The 19,757-nt window shown below is 43.2% G+C and overlaps 6 protein-coding genes across 6 annotated transcripts; all 6 read left to right on the top strand.

Annotated features, from left to right (window-relative positions):
- Positions 1-57: 57 nt before the first annotated feature.
- LSM04_009193 (uncharacterized protein) lies at positions 58-4,989 on the top strand (the record flags this gene model as incomplete). The annotated part of the gene is made up of 1 exon (XM_067337681.1): positions 58-4,989. One exon carries the CDS (start codon positions 58-60, stop codon positions 4,987-4,989), a length of 4,932 nt encoding a protein of 1,643 aa, XP_067192978.1.
- Positions 4,990-5,796: 807 nt separating this feature from the next.
- LSM04_004235 (uncharacterized protein) lies at positions 5,797-8,640 on the top strand (the record flags this gene model as incomplete). Its single annotated transcript, XM_067337680.1, has 1 exon — positions 5,797-8,640. The coding sequence occupies one exon, from the start codon at positions 5,797-5,799 to the stop codon at positions 8,638-8,640; it is 2,844 nt and encodes a 947-aa protein (XP_067192881.1).
- A 706-nt stretch (positions 8,641-9,346) lies between these two features.
- Positions 9,347-10,906, top strand: LSM04_009243 (putative N6-adenine methyltransferase; the record flags this gene model as incomplete). The annotated part of the gene is made up of 1 exon (XM_067337679.1): positions 9,347-10,906. One exon carries the CDS (start codon positions 9,347-9,349, stop codon positions 10,904-10,906), a length of 1,560 nt encoding a protein of 519 aa, XP_067192980.1.
- A 772-nt stretch (positions 10,907-11,678) lies between these two features.
- On the top strand, positions 11,679-14,864 carry LSM04_007158 (uncharacterized protein; the record flags this gene model as incomplete). Its single annotated transcript, XM_067337677.1, has 1 exon — positions 11,679-14,864. The coding sequence occupies one exon, from the start codon at positions 11,679-11,681 to the stop codon at positions 14,862-14,864; it is 3,186 nt and encodes a 1,061-aa protein (XP_067192928.1).
- Positions 14,865-16,095: 1,231 nt separating this feature from the next.
- On the top strand, positions 16,096-18,564 carry LSM04_000849 (uncharacterized protein; the record flags this gene model as incomplete). The annotated part of the gene is made up of 1 exon (XM_067337676.1): positions 16,096-18,564. One exon carries the CDS (start codon positions 16,096-16,098, stop codon positions 18,562-18,564), a length of 2,469 nt encoding a protein of 822 aa, XP_067192817.1.
- Positions 18,565-18,834: 270 nt separating this feature from the next.
- Positions 18,835-19,581, top strand: LSM04_003607 (uncharacterized protein; the record flags this gene model as incomplete). The annotated part of the gene is made up of 1 exon (XM_067337675.1): positions 18,835-19,581. The coding sequence occupies one exon, from the start codon at positions 18,835-18,837 to the stop codon at positions 19,579-19,581; it is 747 nt and encodes a 248-aa protein (XP_067192866.1).
- Positions 19,582-19,757: the final 176 nt, after the last annotated feature.

Below are 19,757 nucleotides of genomic sequence, written 5' to 3'. Positions count from 1 at the left end.
AACTGCAATACACACACATATATATATATATACAAAAGAAACACAATTGGGTGAGAAATGCCTGAAGGCGCTCGTGCTGTGACCTCCGCGCGAACCCCCACAAAACGACAGGGACACGTTCAGTCGTTAACTGCCATTACGAGCAACAGCAGCACTGATGAGTCCATCGCTAGCGCCCCGCCCTCCGCAGAGACCGCCGGGAGAGCCGGCGCCGCCGCCACCGCCCGGCCCACAACTGGGACAGCGACGGGGAGTGGAAAGTTCACAACTGCCGAAGATCGGGCGGCGATGGAGTTTGGCGATGGATATCGGCGTATTTTAGAGGCAATTGGGGAGCCCGGATATAACTCCATGAAGGCACTTTTCTACGGCGAGGATGGACCCCCAGCGGGGACTATTCCCTCTATTACAGTCTCCTTTGAGCTGTTTGAGGCGGTGCAGAGTCGATTTGCGACGACGAAAGCCACACTGGAACGGACTAAGGCGGATTTGCATAAAAAACATCAATTGTATGCTGTTCTTCAGGGACAATATGATCAATTACAGGAGACATATAATATTCTCGAACACCGTGCAGGGGATTTGGAGCGGAATAATACGCAGTTGCATCAGGATATTGCGAAACAAGGGGTCACGGCGGAACAACTACGACAACAAATTGGACGTATGAAGACAGAAATGGAAATGATGGAGAAGAAGATGATGAAACGAGATGAAGAACTGCAGGTTACGCAACAACGTGTGGCAGAAGGATTATTATTGCTATCACAGAAAGAAACTATTATTGCAAATTTGCGTCGTCAGCTTGGACGCTCTGGACGTGGACGGGCAAATGATGGTGTATTAGGAAGAATGGGTGTAGACGGTGAAGAGTACACCGCTGAGGCTCTACGCCGTATTGCAGATGACGTAGAGGATCGTTCTGTTGAGGCACAATTGCGATTGTGTGTGGTGGAACTTGAGGCAAAGGTGCAAAATGTGGAGGAGGAGCGACGGTATGTAATGCTGCGTCATACATTATACCGTAAACATGTACAGGATGTAACACAGGCGTACGAGGCATTATGTATGGCGGAGGAGGATGCCGTTCACTCACATGTGTGTAAACTACCAACACCACCAGAGACACCACTGCAATTAACTATAAATGAAAGTAATGGACTTGCCGTTTCACCAACATCAGCAGCAACCACAACAACAACAACAACAGCAGCAGCAAAGAAAACAGGAGGAAAAGAGAAGGGTAAACGTAAGGATATGGATAAGAGTTCCTCGTTGCGTAATGCAAGTTCCTCTCCTCTAAACTCTGGACCTGGAAATCAAGAAGGGAGGGCGTCTGTCTCTACATCGCATCATACCGGAGAAGTTTCATTTGCTTCATTGGAAGAGCCATCACCGGAGTCAACACTTGTACGAAGAGAGTTGAGTCTTGTATCATCCCCGCAAAATCCAATCTTATCCTTAACTTCAACACCTAATGTATCTCCACAACGTACAACTCAACAGACACGCAGCAGTGTTGTTGGTGTTAATGTTGGTGATAATGGTATGAGTAGTGTGGGCAAAAAGAATGATGCTGGTGGAAGAACTCCCGCAACTTCATTATCGGTAATATCCTCACAAGGACGTAAGGAGGAATCCCAAAAGAAGGGTGAGGGACACACACCACGAAGCAATAGTTACACAAAGGATTTAACTACGGGAGGCGGCAAAAGAACAGGTGAAACGGGAGGGCCACGACAGTTAGGTGGATCTACACATTCACCAGTACAGACGTATAAATCATCACGTGATGTGGGGAGTAAAAGTAACTCTTTGCAGGATTCACCACAGAGGTCGTTTTCACCCAACACCCCACCTCGTGGTGCTCGTAAGAGACGTGATCGAACCCGCAACCGTCAGGGCAAGAGTAGCAATAGCTTGAGTGGGAGTGAAAGTAAAATAGATGTACATGATCAAGGGGTACAGACAGACTTCTATCCACAACGACAATCACGTGATGGTGGCGCACTCCTATCCACTTCTGCCTCTGCAGGCCAGGTTGCATTTTCACCCACCCACTTTACTGTACCAACTACTACATCCACTTCCTCGCTTCCACAGGGTGGGGGAGTTGTAGATGCGGCTTCACAGTCTAGAAGCACAGGTGCAGCAGAGGGGGGTATGTACAGTTCTGCACTTGGAGAACGTTTCTCTTCTCCAGGGGGTGTTCTTACGGCAGTATTGCCATCATTTGCACATGTGAGTCTAGATGGATATGAGGATAAGAGACAGGGTTCGTTCTTCAGTATATCGGCAGGTGATAAGGGTTCATCTCGTCGTGCTTTTACTACTAGTAATGCTAATACTAATAATAACAATAATGATGGTGCTGATGACGGAGGTGAAATGGAAAATAAAGAGAAACAAGAGATTGACCAACGTTTACATACCCTAACCGGAAACTATGCCACCTTACATGGATTAATACTTGACCTTATTGAACTTCTTTGCACTAAAAAAGGGGAACGTGAACGGGTAAATTCTCTGGAACCGAAACCATTTCATGTGGATGAAAAGAGCAATGAAAATTCAGCCGCAAAGGCGGAATATGTCAGTGATACTGTAGCTGCTGACACACGCATCCTAGAACATTTATTACGACTTCTTCAACGAAGTTCATCACGTGCCAGTAGCACTACGAGATCAGCGAAAGGAGCTGTACCAACATCTGTAACAACTACACAAAAGAAGGGAGGAGTCACATTAAGTGATTCTCAAGGAAACGAACAATTATCCCAAAACAGGGAACGCTCTGGAAATATAAACCCTCATGTATCTGATGCCCAAATGCGTTCTTCAGGAATGATCTCATCTGGTTCTCCAGGTTCTAGTGCTTATGTAAGGAGAAAACCGGAAACGGCGTTTTCTAATTCTGACTCAAATGTCCTTAAAGCTGATGGAGGTTTGACTGTCAACACAACCGAAGGAAGCAAGCATGGTAGTAGTGGGACTACCATTACTAAGAAAAGCACCGATGGTACATCTGCGGGATCATCTCGTAGTCTTCGCCATGGTGCCGTTGATGATGATCTAAACGAAAAGAAAGTCAAACAACATGTGGGATCAGAGGGAGAGAAGGGAGAAGATGATGCTGCAAGAGCTGCAAAGAAAGATATTACCACTACTAATACTACTAATATTACTAATACTACTACTAATACTGGTAATATTACCAATACTACTACTAATAATACTAATACTACTACTACTACTACTACTACTACTACTGCTGCTGCTGGTCCTATAAGGGATGAAGGGAAACAGGGAGGAGGTGGAAAGGTTTCCCCACGTACTGGTAATAATCGCAGTGAAAGTACCAAAAGGCGTACACCACAAGTACCCACACAACAACAACAACAACAACAACAACAACAACAACAACACCAACAACGTGGTTTTACACGATATGTTGCGGATGGCACGTCCTATAAGGATAATGTCAGAGGAGGTGATCGTGGGAGACAGCCAAGGAAAACACGTGCCACCTCGCGTGCTCGACTTGGATTACAGCCTCCCGCTAAGACTAATAATCTTCCCAAACTACTATTGAAGGGAGACGAAGAAGTGGTATATGATGATAATACAGCTAAATCAGAAACAGGTGTAGTGGAGCCCATATTACCAACACTTCCAAGCGGTAGACAAGGTGGAGGTAGAAATTCATCCCACTGGACACGCCGCGTACAGCAGCGAACACTATGGAGTCCAGCTGTCGTTCGTCTTGACTTTGCTGATCTCGATGCGGAGCATAGTGGGGCGCCGCAGGTTTCATCTTCATTTCACTCGTACCACCAATTTCTGCAGTCTTCAGCTGTTCAACGGCCGTCTTCCTTCAACAGAGCATTAGGTGGAACTGGCGTTCCAACAAAGATGTCAAATATCCCGATTGGATTTACTACTAATAATACTCCTCCTCCTCCTCCTCCTCCTCCTGTGTCTGGTGGTGGAAGTGGACGAACTTCACCAGTAACTGGTCTTGCATCTGGTACTACTAATATTGGAGCTCCTAACAAATATCAGTACTTTCAACCATATAGTTCACCATTACCCTATAACCTGTCACGATTCATTACGCCTACTCAAACATCAGCTCCAAATACATGGGGAAGTCGATATGATAATCTTATGCTTGGTGGTACAGCTATGTTACACCCTGCTTCTTCAGCTTCACCATTTGGTGCGTCATATCCTGTTGGAAGTCCAACACCGCACCTACCCAGTGGTGAGACAACATCGTATTATCCACATCTTTCTCAGTTGGATCAATTGACCGATGTAGAGACGGCACCCGATTCCCCATCTGCGTTTGCTATTGCCGGTCGTAATATTGGAGAAACACACTCCACTATACATAGTACCAAAACGCAGTCCTCCAACCCTGCTGTTCCCATAAATAAAGCAGGAAACTCTCCCTTAACGCTTCCAATTCCACGTCAATACGTCACTGCGGATATTTTACGTCGTAGCCCAGCTGTCTCTAGGAGAGGAAAACGCAAAAGTAGTAGTAACAGCAGCAACAGTAACTGGAGACTCTCCCAAAAAGCCAGAAGCTTCTGGCACAATATGCGGCTTCTGAGAGCTTCCTACATGCGTCGGCGACAGCGAGTACAATATGAATATCAACCGTTTATTTTCTATAATCGTCCTCGTTGGCTTCCACTCTTTGAATTTCACCCAAAAGTACGGGAACCGGCAGCAGATCTTCGCATTGGTCGACCGCGTGGAAGCAGCAACACACGTAGACGCTCACGTCGGGAGGTGTACGCCAAGCGCCCGCCAAGGTGTTTTTCTTTTGAAAGACGTTTATCACTATTGCGATCGCAATACGGCGGATCAACACAAAGGCAAAGACAACAACAACAACAACAACAACCGCAGCAGTATCAACTATTTCCTTTCTTGATTCACCATTGGGGTGGAGAGCATCCACAGAGGACTATGAAATAGATGTTGTAATAAACCCGTTCTTCTTGGGCTGGGAGAGGGTAGTAAAGGGGCTGAGGATGAGGTAGGAATATATATACAAAAGAAATATATATATACAAACTCATATGAATACTTTATGTATGTTTTCTCTGAATTTTCTTTTCTTTTCGTTCTTTTTGTGTTTGTTGCTACTTGGCATCACCGCCATTGTAAAACGCATACGGTAGCAGTAGCACACAAACACAAACAGACAGTCATGTATATCAGAAAAGAAAAAAAAAAGAACGGAACTCGCAAGAAAAAAAAGGAAAAAAAAAACAAAATTGCTCAAGTACTCTGTGTAAGACTACATGTTACATTATCTCACTATGTAGTTTTTCAACCCTTTTGTTTGTTTGTTTTACTTTTGTTTTTTTTTTGTATTTGTCTATACACAGATCCCCTCATACTTTGCAACAGTTACAATTGAACATTTGGAAACTGGAGACTTCCTTCTTGTTTTTTTTTTCCTTTACTCTTTTTTGTCCCCCTTGTTCTCTATGCTTATTTACGACTGAAAACCATATTAAGAGGACCGAAAAAAAGAAAACACATACGACTGTGTGACTTCTGTTCGTTTTGTATATCATCTCCCTCTTCTTCTCTATTTCTCTCAATTATTTCTTTCTCTTTTCAACTTTTAAGGGGATCTGATTCACATTCCCTATTCCTGCTGCACTACTCCAAAGAAGAAGATAATTAAACAAAAAAAGGTAAATTGCAACACGCATACAAACAAGTATATATATATATATATATATATATATATATATATAATTTGCACAAGAGATGGATTACCATAACACCAGTGATAATGAAGATAATGATATTTACCGCGATGTGGAGAGTTCTGCGAACTTCTCACAATTGTGTGGACGCCCTTCACTACGGCTAACAACAACACCACTCAAATCCCACAATATTAATATAAATAGAAAACCCAAACAACAACAATTCCCAATCACACGACATCAACTTCGCTCACATCGCCCAATAGGGGATGCACGCACCGCCCCAACATCACCCGTGTGGTCAAAAAGTACAAACACAAACACATCATCATTCTTTTTATTATCATTGCAAGAACACCAACAACAACAGCGGGCATTAACACCAACACCATCAAAGGCGGTTCCCACTGCGATGATGAAAGAGGAAAATAATAATAATAATAATAATAATAATAGTAATAATAATAATAATAATAATAATAATAATAATGATAATAATAATAATGAGAGTCATTACTTTGCATCTTTCCGCGGAATTGATGATAATGATAATAATGAATATGAATACGAGGCGAGTTTAATGCCAAGCAGCCGTTATGTTTCCTTTTCGTTTACAAGTGCACTGACGTCCCGGCGGCAGTCGGAGAGTCGTCCCACATCACCTTCACCAAAGCGACGGGCGGCCATTATGCCATCGAACTTTCCAGATCTGCACTTTTCAGATGATGAGAATGAAGTTAATAATAATAATAATAATAATAATAATAATAATAATAATAATAATAATAATAATAATAATAATAATAATAAAGGGGGAAATGAAGATGGGTGGGAAAACACGGTGGATGTGAATAATCAGCAATTGTGTCGTACGACAAAATCAACGGCAGCACTGTCGAGGTCTTCTTCTATATCGCATCCGAAACCAATTTACATACCGGAGAATACTATTACGATGAATAGAGATGATATTATTGTTAATTTTTCTAATTCTAATTCTAATTCTAATTCAATGGAGCGAAAAGAGCCGCAGCTGCGGTGTAATCGTGTGAAGCGGGAACGATCGCATCCATCGTCACACTTGTCGACGTCTTTCATACTTTGCGGTCGGGACTCCACCTCTTGTCCTCCCATTATTGCCACTGTTGTTAATACTAACACTACTACTACTACTACCACTACTACTACTACTACTAATAATAATAATAATAATAATAATAATAATAATAATAATAATAATGGATGTTGTGGGGAGGAGAGGGAGGAAAGCCCAAAGAGGGACGACGTTAAGCGTCTCAAGGCCGAGTTCACTCAACAAGAAGAAGAACAGCCAATCACGCTAATATCAACTGTCCTAGAAGAGGAAAAACAACAAGAAGAACCGAAAGAAGAAGAGGAAGAAAAGAGTGTCATGTACAGTCTTTGTATGGATAACGCAGACCACACGGCATTGCAGTTGGGAATAGCAAAACAAAACGGAGAGTCGCTGGTGCTTGTGAGTGGTCCAACACCAACGCCATGGCGTCAACAACGTCCTCTCGTTTCAACAAGAATAATAACGGAAGAAGCAAAAAGGGAAGAAAACGAACAAAACGAGGAACCGCCCGGTTCAATGGTGATTGATCTTCGCGGTAGTGATACGAGGGTTTCCCCACTGATGCTTTTCGCCGATACTTCTATTGACGTTGGTGTTGAAATGAAAGAAAATGAGAGGAATGAAAGGAATGTGAACATAGATCACAATGTCAGGGAATGTATGATGCCTTCTCCTGTGAATCCATGTACTTTAAATGAGGAAACGGCATCCACCAACACCGCCTCTTTCTTATACTGCAGTGAAGAGGAAAAAGAAAAAGAAAAAGAAAATGAAAAGAGTTCAATTACGGCAAAAAGTCCACATCGTCCGAGTGAGGATTTGATTGCGTTGATTGAGGCTGCAAGAGAAGAGGTCCGTCGTGCGAGTGAGCGGCTTATGGCGGCTATGGAAGATGTCCATAATAATAATAATAATAATAATAATAATAATAATAATAATAATAATAATAATAATAATAATAAAACATCAGTAAGGATAAATAAGGGTTATAATAATGATAATAGTGAGAATGCGGAAGGTGAGAGTCATACATACTCTTATGATGTGGTAGATAGATCCTTGCGGTTAAGCATGGGTTGCTTCTCTAACGAAGACACCCCCATAAATGAGATCAACAGCAATCAAAAGAATAAGATGAATATCCATGACGATAATAACAATAACAATGTATGGATTCCACCAGAGAATACCGTTCTGCGTTGTTTGTTAGCGAAAAATGCAAATCGTATTGGACTTCGACTGCGTGGTTGTGATTGCAAAGATGCGGGTGCACTTCCCATGCATGTAGTGGCACGTGTAGTATTACAGCTACTCACATTACACGCCTCCTCATCCGCTACTCTTGATATTTCTACTGTTGCCGTGGATGGAACTCCACAGCGTACAGATGAGATGTGGCGGTGTTCCTTCTCATCCCCATTCTCACCGTTGTGTAGTCAAACACAAGAAAAGAAGAAGAAAAAGAAAACAACAAAAGAAGAAGAGGAAGAGAGACGTACTGTAGAGGAAAGTGTGATGCGGCTTTATTTGAGTTTATGGAGTTGTTTCCGCGAGTGCTTTGGCGAGCGATATGCGGCAAAGCACCTCGGTTTATTAGGAAGCACTACTATTGATAACAGTAATAGCAATAATAAGGATAATAAGGATCATAGTAGTGGTTATTCAAAGAGAATGGTAACATGTTTCCCACGCCTTTATCAGCAATTGTGCAGTGCGAGAAAACAGACAACAACAGCAGGAATGCCACCATTAGATGTACTTGTGGATTACAAGACATTTGCTTCCAGCCTTTCAGAGCTTAATTGAGCTGAAAGAAAGAAAAGAAAAAAGGGAGAGAAAGGGAGAAGGAGATTTCTCTATTTTGACTCATATATTTTTTTTTTGTACCTTTGTTTATATTTAAACAACAAGAGGAAATCGAAGGATAACAACAAAAATAAAGAATGACGTAGATAGTGATAATAAGAGAGCTTGCGGTATGTATGGAGAGCAGGCCTTGTTTGTTTTTTGTTTTTTTGTTTTTTTTTTCATCGCTTTTTTTTAATTTACATTAGATTCACTTATACCGCAAATAGAGTATTTGTACTTCCTTATTTGTATTCGTTTTCTCATTATCACGGAGTAGATGATATGATGTGTATCATATATATATATATATATATATATATATATATATATATATATATATATATAGACCATATTCAGTTTAGATGACCATGGAGTGTGTGAGTAAATGAGTTTGGTGTTAACACAGGTAGGAAGTCTATGCGGCAGTTTTATTAGATGCATTTATTTATTTATTTTCTTTTTCTTGAATTAACTATTTACCTACATGTTTTGATTTTATTCCTCTTTCTTCATGTACTTTCCCACCTTATAATTTCTATTTCTTTTCCTTTCACATACTCTATCTCTCTATCATTATTATTATTAATACTGCTGTACATGAAAGGGGTGAAATCGTGAGACAGATAGAGGAATGTCCACAACGGGTGGTGTACTTAACAGCGACATGACTAATAATAATAATAATAATAATAATAATAATAATAATAATAATAATAATAATAATACATGTCTGACAACCCAACATGGTGTTCGGTTTGACTTGTCTGATGAGAAGGCGGAGTTTAATCAGTACTGGTACTCCACTCAAACTATACACACCCTCTTGGAGGAAGTACAACAACACGCAACGGCTTGTGCCTTCTTATCAACACCATCTCTCTACTTTGCACTAGTGGCAGAGCAAAAGAATCACAACAATGATAATAATGAAAAGAAGACAATTGCAGGCGGAGGACCCATTTCCCCTTCCCCTTCTTCTTTTTCCTCGCCACAATCAACATCGACTCTTCCATCTGAAGAGTTGAGGAAAAATAGTCGTTTATTTGAGTTTGACCGCCAGTGGGAGAAGGAGCCTGGATTTGTGCGGTATGACTTTCACAAACCTGAACAGGTGCCTGTGCAGTATCTCGCCGCGTTTGACTACATCTTGGCAGATCCGCCATTCATCACTGAAGATGTATGGGCTGCATACATACAAACCGCAAGACTGCTGCTCAAACCAGGTGGTAAATTGCTCTTCACAACTGTATTGGAGAATCACACAATGCTGGAATCGTTACTGGACGCCCCACTCTTCATTGCCCCATTTCTTCCTACTATTGCACATCTCACATATCAGTATGTGTGTTTTACGAACTACAGACCCACTCGTCTTGTGTGTGTGAATCCTGAACTCCCTGCAGAGGATGCGAAGATCATGGCAGCAGTACAAATGGCGAATGATTTGCGGGAATCAGAGCAGCAGTTTATGGCACAAATTCGAGAACGCAACCGGAATGGTGAAAAACCACTTCCCACTGTAATGCACCGCGGTAATAATAATAATAATAATAATAATAATAATAATAATAATAATAATACCACTGGGGAATTTCCACTTGGAGCCATGAAGTGGGGTTACATACCAGAAGGACTCACAATGTACAGTAATGGATCCGATATGCCACCAGCAGAGAGCGAGAACCATAACACATGTGACTATGGTGATAAATATCGCGAAGTACAAACATTGCGAGAGGCACTGGATGGCTTCAAGCGCAATATTGATCTTGCACAGAAGCACCTAGACCTCCTCTTGCGTTTAGAACAAAAACGTACTAAGCTAGAACAGAGCGAAACGGGAACCTCACCATCGTCTTTGAAAAATACAGAGGCGGGCTTTATGGCAGGAAAACAACAACTGCAGGAGACGCTTGGAAGTATGCGAGGGATTATCGATACTGTTGAGATGAGTGAGTCTCGCGTGGCGGCAGCTGATGGTACTCAGCCAGTAACAATCTATATTGCTTCCATGAAGGAGTGTGTGGAGGCGTATGCGAATGTTCCGGTGCGGAAACAAGAACTGAATGAGCTAGCGGCAGATGCTACACGTAAGTACAAGTCTCCAGTATTCAACAGAATGAAGGAACTCCTGCAGCGGATGAAGGAGATAAAGAAACAGTATCAACAACGACAAGAAGAAAAGGGAGAGGGAACAACCGAGTCAACGTTGGTTGCATCATGATCAGACTGTCTGTTTTTAGATAGATAGGAGAGATGCTACCACAGTCCAGATATGTGGGTCTGTGGGTAATAATTTATAAATGAAAAAGAAAACAGTTTCAGTATGATGGTTTACCTGTTTTCGGATGTCGCATCGCTTGTTCACAAGTAACAGAAAAAGAGTCTGTGGGCAAAAAAACAACAAGAATGAAGACATAGTTCTTTGAAAAAAGTTGAAGGAAAAGGGTAAAGAAGGAAACGGAGAAGACACAAAATGAACGAAAAATAAAGGAAAAAAAAAACGAAAATGAGAAATAAACCCTGGGAAGTGTCGACTCTGGTAAGACTTTTTTTTCACGGTAAAGATGACATGAAATTTTATGTTTTCCTTTTCTAAATAGTTAGTTATGTAAATGAATATACATGTTCTCTTTTCTTTTTCTAGAAGATATAGCTTTCTATCGTCATAGTAGGATTTTTATTTCTATCCACACGCGCGCGTGTCGTTTCGTTTGTTTTGGTCTTTTTGTTTACCTCCTCGCTTAACGGTGGGATTAAGGAACAAAGAAAGAGAACAAGCCAAAGGAAAAGGACGGCGTCCGACAACTAGTGGATACACACACAAAAAAAAAAAAACAAAAAACAAAGAAAAAAGATAAAAAAAGAAGGAAAAAAAAAAAACGAACAAAAACGAACAAAAGCGAGCAAAAAACAAAAAAAAAAACGACGACTTTTTATCAAGGAGAAATTAATAGCGCGATTGTGTAACTGTGCGATTGTGATTTGCAATTGAAATGATTTCTTTGGAGTTTTTGAGTGGACGCCCTCCCGGGAGTGCGCCGTATTATTCTCTTGTTGTCCGCGAGCCGTATACTCTCGGCCGTGCTCGTGAGTGCGACATTTTCCTAGACTATGTTGACATCTCGCAGCAGCACGCCTCCTTGCATGTGATGCGGCAAAGCCAAGCCAAACAACAACAACAACGAGAGGGCAAAGAAGAAGAAGAAGGAGTGAATGTTCCCACATATGAGGACGACAACGATGCTGCTGCTCTTCACAACGGTGCTGGAGTGGATGACTTCCACAAGGATGCGGCCTCTGCCTCCCACACGGCCACCGACGCGCCTCATCTGGAGGATGTGGAGGATGAGACGTCCCCGCTGCGTGAGACGGATCCTCTCGTGGTGCGTCTCTCCCGTCCGCGTGGTGGTGGACGTTTGGCGGTGAATGATGTGGAGGTGGACGAGTCGCCGGTGTTTCTCACGGACGGGGCGGAAGTGCAGTTTGGGGCCAGCGTCCGTCTGCGGCTGCGATTCCGCCCGTTGGTTGTGTGCGTCTCGCGGGCGGGCGTGGACCGTGATCGGGTGCAGGAGTTGGAGTTTATGTACCACAGACTCGGCGCGACACTCACCCGCCGGCGTGGGCCCATCACCCGACGTGATATGCCGCAGCCGATTGGTTTATTATACGCCACAGAGACCGCAGCGCAGGAGGACGCGTGGTGTCTGACAGCACTCGCCGCCGGCTACTCCGTGGTGCTGCCAACGTATGTGTTTGAGTGGTTTGCGGCTCTGGCGCAGAGTGCGTCCTCGCCACTCAGTGTGCTGCCGCCACCCGTGCGGTTTGAGGTGCCCATTCAATGTAGCCGCACCACCGCAGTACATGCGGCATGGTATTTGCGACCCGAATCGGATGTTTGTCCTTTCCCACTTTATCCTATTCCTACCAACGCCACACTCAAGCGCACACGTGAAAACCTCTTTGCCAAGAAGGAGTTCTTTTTTCTATCTGATGAGGTGGAGAAGCGATATCGCAAGGCGGTGACACTCTGTGGTGGTGGGGGGCACCAGTTGGAGGACGTCGCTCTCATACTCGCCAAAGGAGTGAGGAAAGATGCCTCCACCACTACCGAACCCGCAGAGATGGAGAATACCATCGCTGGTGCCGAGACAGCAGGGGATAATAATAATAATAATAATAATAATAATAATAATAATAATAATAATATCAATCCTGATGCTGTTGCTGCTGCTGCTGAAAATGAAGGGGATGAGGATGATATGCATGACGCCAAGGAAATCGCTGAGGAGAAGGAAGATCACGAGGAAGATGATAACAACAATAACAATGAAAACAGAAACGACGACGACAACAATAACAACAATAAAAATGACAGCAAAAATGTTCATGATTCTGCTACCATTAACTGTGACACTTCTGGTACCCAAAGAGGTACCACCCCTGCTTCTGCCACATACTTTATTGTCGTAGACCATGACATGGAAAATGCATTGCAGCACGGTGATCCCGATGAAGAAGCTACTGCGCAACAGATTCTAGATTATGCTAACCGCGCAGATGTTCAAATTCCTGTGATTAGCGAACGCAGTCTCTTTTATTCGCTTCTTGCCAACCGTTTCTCCGTTATTGAGGTCCCATGGCCACCTGCTCTTGATGTCAGTCAAGGTGAAGGCAGTGAACTAAATCTGTGGCCATTCACAGCAGCAGAAGTGGATGATGGTATGTTCAATATTAATGGTGCAGGACTGACTCCAAGAATGGAAGGTCGCGCAGCACTTCAAACACCACGAGGAAATAGAAGAGGGACTCCTTCAGCCCGTTGTCATGGAATTACTACTCATCATGATCTCACCACATCACCCTCTCTGAATGGTCGAAGAGAGAAATCGACACCGTTACAAAAAAGGGGACGGAGTCAAAATCGACTCCGATTGCTAACATCAGCAGACTTATGTGATGCCCTTCGTAATCGCGTGAGAGCGTTCGTAGCAAGGGAGGAACCAAAACTCATTCAAGGTCTTGTGGGATCAAAACGTAACTTTTTTGTTAATCCAGAACTGGTGGGCTATGCACACGAATGTCAGGCGTTGGTATCACGTTATATGGGAAAAATGGAAATGCTACTCTCAGAATTGGAGGAAAACTCGCGCCAGGCCGCAGATCTCCTACGTTGCCAGGATGACTGCCGTGCACTAAACCGTAATGCACAGTACATTATTGACTATGCCGAGTACTCATCTCGACGACCACGACGAGTGTCTATGAATAATGGGGCCACAGTACGTCGTAACATGAGCCCAGTGTACAGCTCAAGAGTTCAACGTTCCACACTAGCAGAACAACAACAACAACAACAACAACAACAACAACAACAACAACAAACACGCCAACAGCAACAACAAGACGATTATGACTCTGGAATGAATCCCCTTGATCTGCCACCCCCAGTCAAGGGCGCACGAGCACAAACAACACGTCGAGGACGATCATCGCCCATGCGACCCCAATCGCGTCGCCCCAAGCGGCAAAGTAAGAACTGCAGCCCACAGTCTGATGCCCACATACCGCAGGTTAATGGCCACATGGACAGTTCCAGCGAACTCGTCATCCCCACCCCAGACCCCTCCGCCCCCCTCGCTGCAGAGAATATGCTGATTCCACCATCATCACTAATCCTCGCACGGCGTCTGTCAAACTTTGAACCGCCCGCGACGGTGCGGGCGCGTGGCATGCGACGGCGGGCCTCACACCCCGTCACCGCCGCCCCGCCCTCCCCGCAGTCCGTGCGGGAGCCGCTGCCCGCACCGGCGGCCATGACGCCTAGGAACAGATCCCTCCGCCGCTCCGCCCAGCGACCGGCGACGCGTGAAAACACCAGTGAGGCAAAACCACCACCCGGGCACGTCCCATTGATGCATGACTTCTCAACGGTTCAACGACGCACCACGCTGCCACGAACACCAAGGACACCACGAACACCAAGACGCGCAAGTCCAGTGAGACGGCAACTGCAATTGCAACAACAACAACAGCAGCAGCAGCAGATTAACACCCCACGTTCGGCACGCGCCGCACGTGGTGTAGCTCCCGCTCAAGCTGGTGCATCACTCGCCTCTGTCAATGCACCTGTGGGTCGTCGCCGACTGGTGCAGTCGGACAAAGTACTCAGTGCTCGTTAAAGCGGAGCGTTGGAAACAAGAAACATTACTCTGAATAGTGGAAAACAAAACAAAACAAAACAGAATGGGGTAACAGCAAAATGAAAGGAGAATAGTTAATGAACGCGGAGAGGCTTTTAAGAGAAGGAAGAAAGGAAAACAAAAACAACAACAACGAAAAAACCAAAGGAAAAGCAACTATGTGTCTGTTCTAGTTGCGTGAATACTATTTCTCTTTTCCCCTTGCAGCCTTCTGAATAAAATAGGAGAAGAATTTGTGTTTTTTTTTATTACTTTTATTATTTATTCTGCGTGGAAAGTAGTGACTCCTGGACACGTTTTTGAACGATATCTTCTGCGTGATGGAGTGAAAAAGTGTTAAAAAGAAGAGAGAAAAAAAAAAAGAGAAAATGACGGTGGTGCCATATAAATGCAGACACTTTCATTGTAGGGAAAAGCGGCATTCGAGAGGAAGGAAAATGGAAAAAGAAAAAAACGTGTTACAAAAGGAAAAAAAAAGCCAAACGGGTAATGGGGAAAGAAGGAAGCCAACAGCAGCGCCAAAAAAACTACACATACGGCGCCGACGCTGTGCGTGTTTCATTTCCTCAACTAAACACTGGTCTGTTTCTTCCCCCTTTTTTTTTTACATACACATTTGGATTTACCCACACAAACACCAGTGCCAAGGCGGAAGCCTTTCGCTAACCAAGGGTGACTGGCGTGATGTCACCGCTTCTCTCTCTGATATATCTATCTTTTTTTTTTGCATTTTCATTGATCTCTCTTTTCTAGAAATGGGAAGCATACTCCAGGTTTTGGTTATTATTGTTTGTGTGTCCTCATTTCAACATATGTATATTGCTCACAACACCCTTTTTTCCCTTCTCATTCTTGGATGTTATGAGTGAGGATCAATACTCTATGATGAGGGGGACATGAAAGGAAAAAATAGGGTGAGAAAAAGAAGAAAAAAGAAATAGGTAGTAGAAAATAGTGGGAGGTAAAGTTGATGTTGATGTTTATGAGTGGTACGGGCGAATATAATGGTCTACACTTTTCTGGAAAAAAAAAAGCAAAGTGTTAACTTGATAGAAGGGAAAACAGAAAATGGATTTGAAATGTTGAATTTTGTGGGTAATTAGAGATAATAATTGTGGGGTTATTTTCTTTCTTTCTTTCTTTCTGTCCTTTTCGTCCTTCTTTGTGGGGGTGTTGCCAATGTAGAGTATGAAAACACTAATGACGACGGATGGCACATTGGGTCGGAACTGCAAGAGTGTATCGTCGCAAACTTCGTATAAATAGACGATTTCCAGTAATAATTATTTTCATTTTGACCATACTAACATGTACGTTATTGTATCTATCTGAGAATGGGCACAACAATCGTAACTCATCTCTGAAAAATGCTCCTGCTGATGACGAGGGAGTTATTGGTAAAGATGTAATAAAATCACCAATAAAAGGGGAACAGCAAGGTGTTGAGGAGCTAAATCGATATTGCCCTCTTAAAACTTCAGAGGAAATGCAGAAGCGACTACAAAATGTACTTCATATTGGAGTACCTCACAAAAAAATAAATGGAAAGACTCTGATGGTACCAGAAAGACGTTACAATGAAACTCCCCAATTGTTTTTACAGGGAATTGTTCGTCTACCACCATCATTACCAGTATCATTTTGGAATACTGGATGGAACTGCTTAGCAGCATGGGATCCGGATGAGCGGTGTGTTATTGCCGCTCAGTCTTTCGTCACTTATGACAGTATTAGAAAGAAAACGGAATATGGTGTGGTACCGTACAATCTACGCCGTACATGGAATAGTAGTGATAATAACCACTATAGTATTCAGTGGAATTTGGAGAAGGAATTGGTGTTTCATATCCCGTCGTTATGCATTCGTGGTATACCTTGTCCTGTTACTGTGGAAGTAACACCGCACTTAAATCACCTTTTCAACTTAACTGCTACTATAGACCCAAAAGGAAATCCTGAGAAAGGGATAGAGTATCACCACCTTTCGAAGGAAATTGAAATTTTCTATGGACGTGGTAGTTTTTGGCTAATGGATCATGAAGGTGATAAAAAGCGTAGAGAAATAGCAGATAGGGTGCGTCCTTTATTACGTAAAAAAGTTCCTACAAGAGGAAAAACTATAACAATGAATCGATCACCTTATGCGGCGCATTACTACTTTGAACGTTATATAGTACTGGACTTATCTCCTGCGTTTCCTGATAAAATTGGACGTCATGTACTCTCCCTTAACGATGATAATAATCAAATCACTTTTAATATTTCATCACATTGGATCTCCACAAAATTCTCTGAATTTCCACAAATTGATAATGTTGAGGCATTTCTACAGTTTTTTTCAACCATACAAAAAGATGAAAAAGAGAGAAATATTTGTGCCGCAATTGTGACAACTTTTTTAGAGCTTCGACAACCTTTATCAGTTTTTAAATCAGAGGTAGTAATCCCATCAGGGTGTACGATTTTGTTTAAGTCTAATGCAGGTCTAATAGTTGGTCCGGATGTTAAACTTTACATTTCTGGTAATGGTAAAAAACGCTCACTACTAACAGCTGCTTTAGCTGGTGAACACTGGGGTGGTATTATTGTTGAAGCGGGTGGTGTCCTCAAGATAGAGGGAACCACTATAACTCTTACAGGATCGTCAGGAGAAAAACGTCGCAAAGGGACAGGAACACATGTAACGTACGCAGTTCCAGCTGTTACAGCTGTTGGAAGTGATATTATGACAGGAAGAATTAGAGGTGCAGAAGTCTTTATAAACAACTCAGTTTTTTTAAATTGTGCCGGTCCTGTTTTTGGGGCTGGTTATAGAGCTCAGATTTTAATAGCTCATACCCTCTTTCAGGACGTAGCACAAGGTGGGGAGTGTGTGGAATGTGAGTCCAAAATAGAAAAGGTACATATCCTGGATGTACCGTATGAATCTGAGATTCTTCGTCGCGGTTCTGTTCCTGATGAACATGAGAAGAGAAAAGATATAGAAAACAATATTTATGTGGATGGTGACAATGATGGACTTTATTTGAGAGGTGGAGAAGTAAAACTACAACGTGTAGTGGTGATGAACACACTTGATGATTGTGTTGACAGTGCAAGTGAGGCTTCAAAAACTATAAATGGTAAAAGTAAAGTATCTACACACTTGATAATTGATGGAAACATTTTACAAAATTGTCTTCACGAGGGTATTGCACTAAGTTCTGGTGCAGGCGCACTACGTGGAGTAATTGTTAAAAATACCATCATATCTGACGTACAACAAGGTGTAGAGAATGGACACAGTGATTCAGGTCACCAAGTAATTTTGAGTGACGTTTTGTTTCGACGTACTCAGGTTGCTTTGCGACACGGTGACAATTATCCTCTTCCTGTTGAAGGGCGTATTTTAGTGACCAATACACTTTTTGTAAATAACAGTGTAAATGTTCTAAATGAGGTATTTGCAAAGAGTTCAATAAAAGGGTGGTCAAATCCATTTATTGACCCTTATCGTTTCTCAGACCAGCGTATTACGCTGGTCAATTGTACAGAAACAGATTTTCCGACTACATTAAGGGAATTTCCTCAACTACATTGCTGGTCTTTGCAAGGTGAGGACGGGGATGAAAAATGCCATAGTGAAAGGCACAATGGATTTAATCCGATGCTTTGTGGAAGGAGACATTATAAAGTTTGAGTAAAAGTACTTTGTGGTGGAACTGATTACCCTCATTCTTTTTGTTTTGTTAGTTTTATAACCCCTTCTAGCTTACAGGCACACGCGCACGCAATTACGCAATGTTTTCTTTTTTTCTTTTGTTGCTATTTCCCTTTCCCTATTTGTTTTCACTTCCTTCCTTCCTTCCTTGTGTTTGTGCTTCCTTTTGGTACCCTCAGCAAAATAGATTTTCAAAGAGTACTATTAGAGTGTGAGTTTTTTTTTTCGGAAGAAAACAAAAAAAAAATTATGTTTATACCAGCATGGTTTCTTGGAAATGAGATTAGCCATCAGTGCGCAGAGCTGCTGTTGGCTGCCATAATTGGCGTGTTGCTGTACTATATTCCGTTATGCATCGCAAAACGGCAGGGTAATATTAAAAGCATGATGTTGATTGAACCCGTTGCGAAGGCAATCGCCGCAGGCGTAGTTTCATTTTCTTGTTGGGCAATGCTAAAACCCCATCTTCTTACCAATGTCCAGGGGTTTTTGGTATCTCCTGATATGCTTTATTTCCTCGGTGGAGTGGCCGCTGGGGGCGGATTGGTTCTTCGAACGCATCATTACTTTGGCGATACGAGCTCCAACGCTGCGACGGCCGCGATGCTTGCCCACGGGGCGGCGGAGGGGGCTGGATTGGGACTCCTCGTTGGTACTCCCGCCTTCCCCGCGGTGTTCCGGTCTCAAGTCCTTCATGGGGTGCCGGACGGGATGCTGGTGGCGACGGCCTCGCTACAGCGGAGTGGGCTCCTGCGGACGTTGCTCGCGGCGGCGGTGGCGCGGGCGGGTCAGGCGGGTGCGTTTTACGCCATCGCCAAGTGCGCCCCCGTTGTGTCCGACGAGGCGGTGTGGACGGGGGAAGGGGTGGCTTTTGGATCCATGGCGGTGATGGCGTGGCAGGAGTTGGCACAACCAGCCAAAGAACGACTAGGGAAGGCACGGTCGGCAGCCATCGCTACCACCGCCGCGGTGGTCACGTCCTTTGCCTTCTGTTAGGGTGTGATGTTGAAAAAAAAAAAGAAAGGGCAGATTAAAAAACAAATTAAATCAAAAAGACTCAAAAATGGCAAAAAAAAAAATAACGATAATAACAGCAACACAAAAAGTTAATGAAGTTATCGCTCTATCTCTTTTTTTTCTTTTCTTCCGGTTTTCTGTTTTAGCTTTTCTAT

Source organism: Trypanosoma melophagium (assembly GCF_022059095.1).
Source record: "Trypanosoma melophagium isolate St. Kilda chromosome Unknown ctg19segment0, whole genome shotgun sequence".
NCBI lineage: Eukaryota > Euglenozoa > Kinetoplastea > Trypanosomatida > Trypanosomatidae > Trypanosoma > Trypanosoma melophagium.
The sequence above is the reverse complement of the archived record's forward strand: the minus strand, read 5'-3'. Positions and strand labels throughout refer to the sequence as shown.